The 12029-nt window shown below is 38.2% G+C and overlaps 1 protein-coding gene across 1 annotated transcript; it reads right to left on the bottom strand.

The window, feature by feature from the left end:
• Nucleotides 1–5186: 5186 nt before the first annotated feature.
• LOC120110191 (phosphoribosylformylglycinamidine cyclo-ligase, chloroplastic/mitochondrial-like) lies at nucleotides 5187–10102 on the bottom strand. Its single transcript, XM_039124508.1, has 8 exons — nucleotides 9570–10102; nucleotides 6870–6964; nucleotides 6689–6790; nucleotides 6476–6535; nucleotides 6186–6358; nucleotides 5922–6033; nucleotides 5669–5827; nucleotides 5187–5528 (listed from the first exon to the last, which is right to left on the bottom strand). Exons 1-8 carry the CDS (start codon nucleotides 9907–9909, stop codon nucleotides 5358–5360), a joined length of 1212 nt encoding a protein of 403 aa, XP_038980436.1. The 5' UTR covers nucleotides 9910–10102; the 3' UTR covers nucleotides 5187–5357.
• Between the last annotated feature and the right edge of the window lie 1927 nt (nucleotides 10103–12029).

The following is a 12029-nucleotide window of genomic DNA, read 5'->3' as shown; positions in this document are numbered from 1 at the left end:
AAGCTGTTAATGAAGAAACCTTTCCAGATAAAATTTGTGAAGCTGACTGAGAAGAAACGAGAATGAAGATAAACACAGCTGTAGCTCGTTTATGTGGTTTATAAGAAACTGGTAAACAGGTTTTGCATGTGGAAGAACTGATAAATATTTAAAAAGAGTGAAAACAATGTAACATTAGGGAGATATAAACATAATATTTATTTTCTTATAATTCTACCTATTTATTTTGATTTTCTTTTCTTACATTGTCTTTTCCACTGGAGATACTATTCGAATTCTTGTTTCTGATAGATAGTCCAGCTTGTCATATGCGAATGCCATCCAGCATGTGAATCTGATTCAAAGAGAAAATAAATTGAAGTAGAAATTTTAGTGGGTGAGTTTCTGACGGATACGAAAAGCAACATGCACAAATCAGCTGGGTGCACATTCATTTGATTCCCAATGGAACAGCCACCTACTTTACTCCAGGAACATGTGTTACTAATTTTTAACTAACTCTGTGATCACATAAACTAACAAGATTGAACTCTATTAGTAAAACAAGAGTTATGAACTGGGATTTAAGGGTTTGAAAAGGTGGAACCAATATAGATTTGATGGAACTAGTGTAACAATGCAGGACCTCACCCAAAAAGGCTAGCTGGAAGGTATTATTTGGGCTTCTTGATCCTATATAAGTACCTAAGATCTATCCAGCGAGTAACCGATTACTTCCCCCATTTAATCCCTAACGTCCTCGTTAGGCTAATGATCAAATCCATTCAAATCTAATGACAAGTACCACGATCGGTCCGTAATTAGCCCCGAAGAATCCGTGCTGTAGTGTCGCTTAGTCCACAGAAGTTATGGGCTAGGTTCGCTCTGATACTATTTATAACAATACAGGATTTTACCCAAAAAGGCTAGCCGGAAGATATTATTTAGGTTTCTTGATCCAGTATAAGTACCCAAGATCTACCAAGCGAATAACCAATGGAAGACTAAATACATGCTCGCACATGTCCTTATAACTAGTGCAATATGTGAAGCCAGTCCTTTCTTTGGCTGACAAGACAGTCATCCTAGAATGTTGTGATTTTGAAAAATTGTAAAAGCAACTGCTATATTGATTGTGACACAAAAAAAGACATTAAATTGCAAATTTTCAACCACACTTATACACTGCAAATTTTATGATTCTTAAAGTACCTGAATTACTTTACTAGAATTATAAGACTGATGAAATTCTTCATGCATAAAAGTTGCAGTTTTAGCATCTCAAAACTGCAAGCTGCCATAATGATAGGTGCTAAGAAACCTTTCCACAGAAAAACCAAATCAAAACATGAATTTCCATAGTTGAAGTTGCACCTTCATTACAGATAAGTGAGAGTCTGTCAGGCCAGTATGCTTTCCAACCATAGCAATTTTAACCTGCAGAATAATGCTGCCTGTATCGGTCATAGGACTAGAAAATATCGGTCATAGGACTAGAAAATAAAAATATCAGCACACAGCATGACAGGTTGTTGATAATACTAACAGAGCTGGTGAGGTTCTCATATGTCTCTACCATTGGTGTCCACTCTCTTAAATCTGGGGAGTGGCAATACTAAAACAAAGCTTTAATAAATAATCTTACAAGCAAGGTCCGTAATCTCGATCCCGAATACCGTATCGATAACTTATCAGTGCGGTACGGTACGGTACGGTACACCTCTATACCGAAATAGCTCTATAACCATTTTTTTTCAATTTTTATCTCGCTACGGACCGGTATGCACCTCGGTATGCCTCGCTACAGGTCAGTACACTTCGGTACAGGGCGGTGTCTCAGTACAGACAGTATATGGCTTGTACCAACTTGAAGGTATGTTTGGAACCGATTCTTCTGGTACCGTGCCGTCGCCCTATACATGGCAGTATGACAAACCATGCCTACAAGTTTATATGGTGCTTGAAGGTATCATTCGTGTGCAAACTAACATATGCGTCTCACCTGAGATTACCCAACTGCTTTAAGATAGCCTCATCTGCATGTTGGTTCTGGAGAAAGGCCCTCAGTCAGAATCTTGAGCCAAAAATATATAAGCATTTTATTTGAGTATTTGAATTTAGGTGACACTTATCATTTTATTAAAAGCATAAATTATGTAAAATTTTGAACTGCAGGATATTGAAGTCACCCAAGTAAGAGTGGAACATGCCAAATGTTTGGAACGTTATGGATGTTAAGAATATTAGCAGCCTATTGAGCACAAGTAGAGTTCCAATGATGAGATCCCTGAAGATTAAAGTCACAAAGCACTTGTAAGCACAAAAACTCACTGGGACATGACAAAATTGTGAAAGTTTCTCTTTCATGCATCTCCTATTTGGAGGCTTGTTTGTTCAAAAGCCAAGTGGGTGCAAGAGGCTTTTTATTGGCAGGTTGGAAACCTGCCAAAATATTAGACTTTTGAATAACCCATAGATCTCTAATATTCCAATCAACCGTTGTACCAAAAAAAAAAAAGTTGAAGATTTAAAGAAAAGTAGATCTTAAATACTTGGGGTTAAAGATTAAAATAAAATTCAAGAAAAAGAAAAAGATCAAGCATTGAGAAAGAGAAGTGGCAACTTAAAGAAATTTCAAGATTCATGGTCTCTCAGGAGCTCAAGACTAAACTGAGAAATACTAAACATGGTATCATTGACTGCAACAGATATGTAGCAATTAAGGTTGTGGACAGAAATCAAAAAGGAAGAATTGCAGCGGACCAATTCAACAGGATCTTAGAGATCAAAATTTGATAGCTAAGCAGCTGATAAGTCCAAAAATGCTAAAAGTCGCAGATGGAAGAATCTATATGTCATATCTATATGGAAATAACTTATGCAGAAAAAGGTCATAAATAAATTAAGGTAACCAAAAACACATTATATGTTCTTTCCCATGGAATGATAACATAAATTTGTACTAAGAAGCTGCAAATGCAAATTTGATGATGATGTACTTAAAAGAAACTAAAGTCTGCCGTACTGGCCGGTACGGATCAGTACGGTCCTGAACCGATACCGGATCAGTGTAGAATATAGTATCGGAAGCTTATCGTTGGAAAACCGGTATGGGACCAGTATGGAGCCGGTACGGAACCGGTATGCGGAACTCCAAATCTCGGCCATTCAACGGAATCGGTACAGAGCGGTACGGACCGGTACCATGCTGGTACGGACCGGTACCGTACCGGTCCGGGCCGCGTCCGGTATGCTGACCGGTACCGGTACGGCTGACCTTGAAAGAAACTTTAGACGATGGTAAAATCTCTGCAATCTGAATGCATCTCAAGGTAAAGCAAGCGTGAAAGCTGACCTAAAATGAGATTCGACCAAAATATATAAAGAAAAAATAGCGCCGAAATAATGCAATCAAAAAAAATATATCTTCTATTTTAAAAGTGATTCATGTTCTGATAACCAACCAATTGAATTAGAGCTTATCTGAGACTATAACAGAGAAGGCAACACCCTACAAACAAAACATTGAACAGTCCTTGAATTTATGAATGATCAAAATTCCTGTTCCGATAAGAATGATGCCGTATCAATTAAACCTATATGTCAAAGCCCAAGGTAAGAATAGTGAAACACATCTTTTTGATCAGTAAAAGATATCATGCTTACCACTACAAACATGCAGTCCAGTTTAACGTATCTAAATACTTCCATAGTGAAGACATCAAAACAATCATGCATGAGCCACAAAACATCCAGATTCTCTTGTCAATCAAGCACAAATTACTCACCTGAGCTGAGCGGCAGGCTAATAGACCAGGAGTCAAACCTAGTGCCCTTAGTTCACGGGCTTTGTTTTCTAACTTTAAATATTGTAAAATATTCATCTTTAAATAATACCAAAGATGGCCGGCTCAGGATGTTTTCTCCCGGTTCAAATTAAATGAAAGATTATCGATCCTCCAATTGCTCGACGATAATGATGAAATGGGCCTCGCATAGTATATTGGGGCTGCGTTTTCTATCCAATCATCTTTGGACTAGTTTGGTACGACGGAAGAAGAGGAGAGAAAATATGGTCAACAAAAAAAAATATTTTTATTTAAATTAATAAAGAAATATTTTATATTGGTTGGAGTTTTTAAGAAAGAGAGATGGAAAAGTATTTTTCCATGAAAATAAGATTCTCATATTTCATGAAAAAAAATTATGTAAGATATTATTTTTTCAAAAGTGCACTTAAATTTTTAGATAAAATAAAATAAATTTTTTTTATTAAGAATATAACAGTTATTTTGTATATTTTTTTCAGAAAATTAGATGCTTAAACAAATATAAGCTGCTATAGAATGTGTCGTTTTTCCACGATCAACCAAACATGCAAAAATAAACTAATTTTCTAAGCATCATTTATCTAGACATCACCTTCTCAAGAAAAACGTTTTAGTGAGAAAAAATTCTTCCAACAAACCAAACGAATTCTAACATCGAAGCTACCAAGTATCTGAATCTTGCATCGATATCACTTATCTGAGCTAAAACAACCTTAAGCTCAGCTAGAAGTAGCTTGTTCTAACGACAAGAAGGATGAAGTGGTGGTGGTGCAAGCGGGCCATGCAACTAAAACTCCAACTGTAGTTGGACGCAAACCGCAGCCACGGACCAGACATGTAATCTACATCAAGGCCAGACCTTCTAACAAATGAGGCCTGCATCTCGAATTTGAAAGTTGAGACCAAGTCAATACAACAAAATGTTGAAAGTTCGAGAATTTGGCAAATCAAATCAATTTGTTTGACAGCATTGGTTGATGATAATTGGTTATGAGAGATTTCAGTGTTCCATTTTAGTAAGGCTCAGAGTTAGGACTGAAAACACACACACAGACTTCCCTGTCACTGGAGGGTGCAAGCCAGATTAAACAAGAAATGGATCCGAACTCAACACCCAAGAATGGTCCTCCTGTAACGAAAAAGAGAAGGAAAACAAGATAGAATGTAGATAATAGATTTGTGCCTCTCTCTCTCTCTCTCTCTCTCTCTCTCTCTTTGTGAGATTGTTGGAATGAAACGACATGCAAGTTGAACAGGACAGAGTAGTCATGTCACTCATTCCAGGTCATAGGTCAAAACGAGGAGAACACACCACCATAGCAACAATGCAGCCGCTTGGCAACAAAAGAAGTAGAGAATAAACCATATATACCAGTATAAGCCGAAAACCAAAATAAGTTATGATTTTATTGGAAACTACGGTTTAGAGTCAGCATTCACTGGTTGCCTCAGTAATGGTGACTCCATATAAGTTCTGAAACCAGTACAACAAAATTGGCCTCCTTTGCCTCATTCACCATCCACAAATGAAAACAATTTACACAGATTTCAGGCAAACTCGACACCTTCACCAGTTATGACCTCCCCAATGAGATAAGCTGTACTAGATCCTTGACATTCTGAAAGTATTCTATCAGCTGCCTCGCGGCTAACAACAAGAACCATCCCAATACCCATGTTAAAGGTCCGCCTCATCTCAGCATCCTCAATTCCTCCAGCCTGCCAAAAAGGAAAAAAAAAATCAGTAATGCTAGGGTTGAACTGGTAAGTCCTAAAAATTGCTAATGTATTTCGGTTTGTTTCTTAAGGGAATGATGAATCTATGTCTGCAAAGGTTGCAAAGTGAGCTGCTTCCTGACCTCTTGCATCCATTTGAATACAGCAGGGACTTCCCAAGAATTTGTTAAGATTTTAGCTCCAAGGCCTGAAGGAAACACTCTTGGAATGTTGTCTGTAAAACCACCACCAGTGATGTGGGCTATTCCTTTCACACCTCCCTTGCTAATAATATCAATCACCTTCACATTTTTCACCAACAAGGTTAAAACACCTTTATATGCTGGTTTAGTTAATTTCGATACCAATTACAAACGATTTTATCTAAACGCCAACCTGCTTAACATAAATAACAGTAGGTGCCATTAAAGCTTCACCTAAAGTTATAGGTTTGCCATTATTTCCAGGAAGCTGATCATTCAAAGAGAGACCACTTTGTGCCAGAACCCTGTAGACACAAGTAACTCGGAATCAAAGACATAACCCATTTATGTAGGCATAATTTACTTCAAACAACTAAAAAGTTCTGAATGTTTAATCATCTATTTCGTTCTAGCAACACGATGAATAGCTGGCTATCAGTAACAGATGGTTACCAACCTTCTCACAAGAGAAAACCCATTCGAATGAACACCACTTGATGGAAGACCTATGAGAACATCTCCAACCTTGATATTTTTCCCATCAATTACTGAATCCTTTTTAACAATGCCAACAGCAAAACCACTAAGATCATATTCTCCTTTTGCATAGAAATCAGGCATTTCGGCTGTCTGCCAGAAAAATTACATTATCCATTACAAGAGGTAATTTAAGAGACACACATGCAGTTCATGTTCTCAGAAGTTTCAACTGAAAATCCAACATTTTATTAAATGCCAACAGCTTACCTCCCCACCTAACAGAACACAATCAGACTGCTGGCATCCATCAACAATCCCCTTTATTACCTACATGATAAAAACAAGAAAATGAGTTTGCCAGTTCCTTATGGCCCTGTTCGTGTATATGTCTAGAGTTCAAAACAAATCTAGATTAGAGGAATTTTAATTATCAGCATTCGAGTGTTACGATAGGACAAAGCAGATAGTGTTTCTGAATACCTTCTCCGCAAGATCCACATCTAAATTACTTGTCGCAAAGTAATCAAGGAAGAATAATGGTTTTGCTCCAGAGGTAACAATGTCATTCACACTCATGGCCACCTATTAGAAAGCGCAATTAATTTTTAGTTACCTCCAAAAAAAAGCTACATTAACTATGCAAAACAAGGCATGGATATACCAAATCAATCCCAATGGTATCATGGATACCAGTTTCAAATGCAAGCTTCAGTTTGGTGCCCACACCATCCGTGCCAGCAACAAGGTACGAATCTCCTGTCCAAGAGAACATAGAAGTCAAATCAGAAAATGGTAATGTATTAGGAGTATCCACTGAACCGCCTGTAATCATCAGGATAAACAACTAATATGCTTGAAGTATAACTCTTTATGAACCATATAATTTAGACTTCAATCTATATGTTCTACATGTCTAGTACTTGAAAAAAGAATCAAAAACTTTGCATATTAATGAGTAAAAGATTTTGCAGTAAGATCAACATAAATTTTAAAATGTTGAAGTACAATACTAGACATGTAAAATATATATGAGTTAAGTTTTGGTCCAAAATTCGTCCCATGCTTTATGCTCATTATACTACAGGAACAGTATCAGGCAGCACCATACAGCCATGCCCATATATTTGCATCAAAACACAGTGATATTATATGTGCCTACAGGTAGCAGTGAGACAATACAAGGATGATGCTTAGTACTTAGAGAATGACACGAGGGAAGATATATGAAGCATAGAGATCCTAAATTATGGGAAGTGGTGTAATTAAACTGAGAACTACCCATACTGAGGATGTAGCAATTTGGTTTATTAGAAAAGTTACGGCAGTTAAATTGTGGTAACACTGATCTAATTGGTTTCATTATGATTGCATCCATCTAATTGTAAATTAGTTACATGAAATTGAGTGATTGCATAGTCATAGCATTTCTCTTAGGTTACCTCTTATGACAGAAAAGTGTTAGTTGGGTATGCCTGAGGTTTTGAGTTACACTAATATGCGACATATCCTTGTAGATATTTACGGTCAAGCAAGAAGGTATCAAAACTGTTCCGGCATTGCTCAATATACATTGATCTGTCAATTAGAAAAAATAGCTAGCACTATTTCCTTTTCTGTTCATTTTAGAAAGACAATCAGAGTGCTTTTTTTTGTCTTGGGATCTGATATTTGGTGCCTCAACAATGGGTTCAAGGGGAAGTTAAGACTAGGTTTAATCATAAGTTTTATGTATGAATATTAAAAAGTAGTGGAATAAAAACAAGAGGAAAAGTGATTTTGTGATGTCCATGTTCCTTGGAACTAAACATGTTCCTTATTTACTCAGCATTGACTAATGTGACAATCATGGAAAACAGGAAGAGAGCTATAACTTTCTTTTTTTTTCTTTTTTATAAAAAAGAAGAAGAAGATTTCTTTCATCAAAGAGACTCTCCCGCCTATTTTTTAGGTATGCAAAATATAATTTTAAAATAATCATTTGTCATAATTTATAAGAAAAATATCTGGGCGAGAAATTTTCCTGCAAGACATGAACATGCATGCACACTTGCATTTGTATGTTTCCTATATGTGTGCTTACAATGTTTTCTGTCAATGAATGTTGCATTGCAATAATCGACCAAATAACTTGCTCGTTAAAATATTCTACCAAATATTTTGTTTGAGCCAATCACCTTGCTACTAAAATATTTTTAAGATGCAATGAGCCAGAGGCTCTATTATGCGAAACAATCATCATGAACCAATCACCTTGCACTGCAACAGAATCCTGTCAATGATCAAAATGACTGGCAGAGTCTTGCCAACATGACAGTTTTGCCAGCTTTTTTCCTTAGAAACTTATTTTTGGTGCCTAAAGAAAGGGTTCAAGAAGAGGTTAGTAACATGGTTACGGTAAGAATATTGAAAAGCAGAGTAATAGCTTTCATTTGTAGTTGGCAAATTTATGCATTATACATAGGAGAGTTGTGTTCATCATATGAAATTAGTTATACAAAAGAGAACATATAGATGGACATCATCATAATACAGCAAAGTGCAACAAGGGCATTATGGGTACGTATCATGCCCATTATATCCATGGTTAAAGTCTACAAAACAGCAAAGCAGTAGAATGCGCATAGGTGAAGCTCCGACAACAAAATGAAGAACTAATAATGAGTTCCCTAGCTCCTAGACACATGATTTCATAGTTTCTTGCCTGCCAGATGTTAAGGATCAAACTTCTTCTTTGATGGAAAACATTCAAAAAATTCTTAACATTCCAGAATCACAAGCTGCAGCAACATGTTTATCATTGCAATGGGGAGGGAAAAAAACTGAAAATATGTCACGGATTTAAAATTGGCACTTCCTAATGATTAATAAAACATTTTTTTAATAGCAACATCCATGAAACTTGATATTATAAAATAGTATACTAGTATAGTAGTATAAGTCGAAGAACTTAAATTTAGCATTTCATATTATAAAACATAGTACATTAGTCTAAATCCAGGAATTCAGATTTATCAGTCTCCAACCACCCAACGACCATATTTCGACCATGATGAAATAAGCCTCCTCTCCACCTATATTTCTTTTTCAGCATGTAATGGCAATTTACCGTCCAACGTAATAAATAACCAACAATCTGGACGTAAAGGCCATCAAAATAAACCACAACCGGAACACAATCCAAAATTTTAAAAAAAAAAAAGATTTTTTGGTTTTTATATGTACAAAATGCTTCAAAAACCCAACCTTTATGCTTCCCAAAAAAGAACTTTATAGGAAAACATCAAAAAAAGAAAACCCAAAACAAGATAAAATTTCACATAATAGAACTAAATTCTAATCAGAACTAAGGAAAGGGAGATACCCAAAGGGAAGAGACCGCCGAACCCTCCGACCCCGGGGGCCATCTTGGCGATCCTCCGAACCAGCTCCGTCCCGGCGTCGATATCCACGCCGGCGTCCTTATAAGTGAGACCTCGACCTCCATCGCCGCCCTTAGAACACGAGATTTCCAATCCCCCGATCCTCCTCCGCTCCTTCCGGTCCTTCGCCGGCGCCGCCATCCGCAGCGACCCCCGGGGCAGCCGAATCCGGTTGACGGGAATCGCGCCGAAAGCAGACGGCTGCCGATCGACGGGCCTTCCCGCCGCCGCTGCCGTGCAGCGGAAGAGCTGTTCCGCCGCCGCTCCGAAGCTCGCGCTCATGGCGGGAGAGGGTGAGACACAGAGATTTAGGGCTTTCGAACCAGAAAGAAAGGTTTTAACCCAAAAAACAAAAAAAAAAAACCAGAAAGAAAGGCCGAGAGAGGGCGACAGGGTTGGCTTGGTTATAGTTTAGTGGATTCCAGCACGCGCAGTGCAGATGCTTTGATTAAATTTATGGGCCTCAAATAAATCCAGGGGACTGAGACACTTGCACTGAAACTAGACACTAAAGGTATTTCCCCATCCTAATCCAAAACCAGATTTCTAAAATCAGTTGGCTTAACCTAATCCTATTTCTTCGTTGTTTTTTCCTTTCCTTTTTTTTTTTTTTTTTTTTATACAACGGCGGCTCACACATGATGAGTGTGAATGCGGTCAACAAAATTAAAAAACAAAAAACTATCTAAGGGCTCTGGCACTGACTCGCGGTCCGCCCAGACGAAACCTCCAGAATGGTGAGTCGCAAAGGTAGTAATCCAGTCTACGGCACCGTTTGCCTCCTTATAGACGTGCATGGCCTGGTGGAAGTCACACTTCTCTAGTAATCTGCGAATGTCGTGGAGCAGCGGTCGGTCCTCGCCTGTACATCCCCGACCCCGGATCCACTCGATTATCGTGGCTGAATCCCTCTCGAGGAAGAGGCGGTCCGCGCCCGGTGTCCACCTAGCATAGAAAATACCCTCCCAGGCGGCTCTAACCTTGACGCACACCACAGATAAGTTGAAGATCCGCCAACCCCCCGCCGTCACTAGTCTGACATCGTGATTCCTGATGACGAAGTCTACACCTCCGCATCTTCCGTTCTCGGCCATATTACCATCGAAGTTCACCTTAAGAAAAATAGAGGTGGGGGCACTCAGGATACAAGTACAGGCCTGGATGCTGCAAGAGCATAATGGGGTCCCCATATGTCCCTAGTCAACCTAGTAGGTGACGCCGCAGTGGTGCCGATGATCTCCACTGCATGTAATAGAGCTCTGGCCGCCACCACCCTTAGATGAGGACTGCTACTCTCGAAGACTTGAGCATTTCTATCGAGCCAACAATGGTAGGCCAGGCAACCAACATTTTTTTTTTTCATCACATAACATTAATACACTGACTAACCACAGGTTATTTGGTGCACTATTTTGTTGAATACTTGATGTCAAGTATTAGTGGCATGAGTGATAAGTGGTCCCTATTGTCTTAACCTTTCTTTATGATTTGCACTATTAATACTACAGGCATGAACTGCTTGTTTGGTTCCCAATTGTACCCTGATGGGTGTCTTAAAAATCTGCCACAACCCCACTATTTTGGGGTCAATATGGCAAGTTTTAGGAGTATTGCCAAATCCTTGTACAATGATGCTGATGAAATGCTAACCAAGAAAGAATGGGCCATCATTTTTCATAAAAAAAATTAGTATGCCTTGCAGCTTGCAAGAAGGGGTCTGTAGCAGGATGGAGATCCATCGTTGGCTTGGATAGGTGCCACTTGAAAGGAACTATTGTTTGATAGCTGCTGATAGAAGTTGCAGAGGATGGAAGTAACAATATGTTCTCCATAGTATGGGCTATGGTAGAAGTTGAGAATAAGGATAGCTTAACTTGGACGGCTATAGGGCAAGGGTTAGGCATTTATTTTGTATCGACAAAAGGTAATGTATTTCTCCACCATTTAGCTCCTGTTTAAATATTTCTATAAGATTATAGACTATACTTTTGTAGAAATTGAGCCTGTTGGCCCATCTAGCTTGTATTTTCTAAGAACCTAATTAAATCCAATTTAGATCCTAACCTTTAGGCCGCAGAAAGGAAAAAAAAAACTATAGAGATCTTCTTTTTTTTTTTCTTTTCACAAGATTTAGGTTGGTTGGACAACCCAATTTACAAATTCCGAAGGATTTTCAGTCCAATCCTATAAAAATATCCAAACAAGGACTTAGTGTTGCAACTTTCTACTGTACAACTCTGTGCTATACATTATTTATGTAGATAAAAGGTAATTATTAAAGGCAAATTGAGAAGTAACCATCGTTTCCTAGCTAGCGACCCTGTATTGGATGCATTCCATATCCTTCGGGTATGGATTCCAAGTTCTATGACTTACGCTACCTCCCATTAGTTATGAGTCAA

The sequence above is a fragment of the Phoenix dactylifera genome, chromosome 1, assembly GCF_009389715.1.
Source record: "Phoenix dactylifera cultivar Barhee BC4 chromosome 1, palm_55x_up_171113_PBpolish2nd_filt_p, whole genome shotgun sequence".
In the NCBI taxonomy this organism is placed as follows: Eukaryota; Viridiplantae; Streptophyta; class Magnoliopsida; order Arecales; family Arecaceae; genus Phoenix; species Phoenix dactylifera.
Note: the sequence above shows the minus strand (reverse complement) of the source record. Positions and strands in the feature narration are given on the sequence as shown.

What these genes read in the sequence shown, in the direction of transcription:
- LOC120110191 (XM_039124508.1), bottom strand. Translation starts at nt 9,909, where the DNA reads ATGAGCGCGAGCTTCGGAGCGGCGGCGGAACAGCTCTTCCGCTGCACG. An exon ending in ATGTGGATCTTGCGGAGAAG is followed by an intron (nt 6,536 to 6,688) that starts GTATTCAGAAAC and finishes TTTATCATGTAG; the next exon opens with GTAATAAAGGGGATTGTTGA. An exon ending in CTGTTATTTATGTTAAGCAG is followed by an intron (nt 5,828 to 5,921) that starts GTTGGCGTTTAG and finishes AAAAATGTGAAG; the next exon opens with GTGATTGATATTATTAGCAA.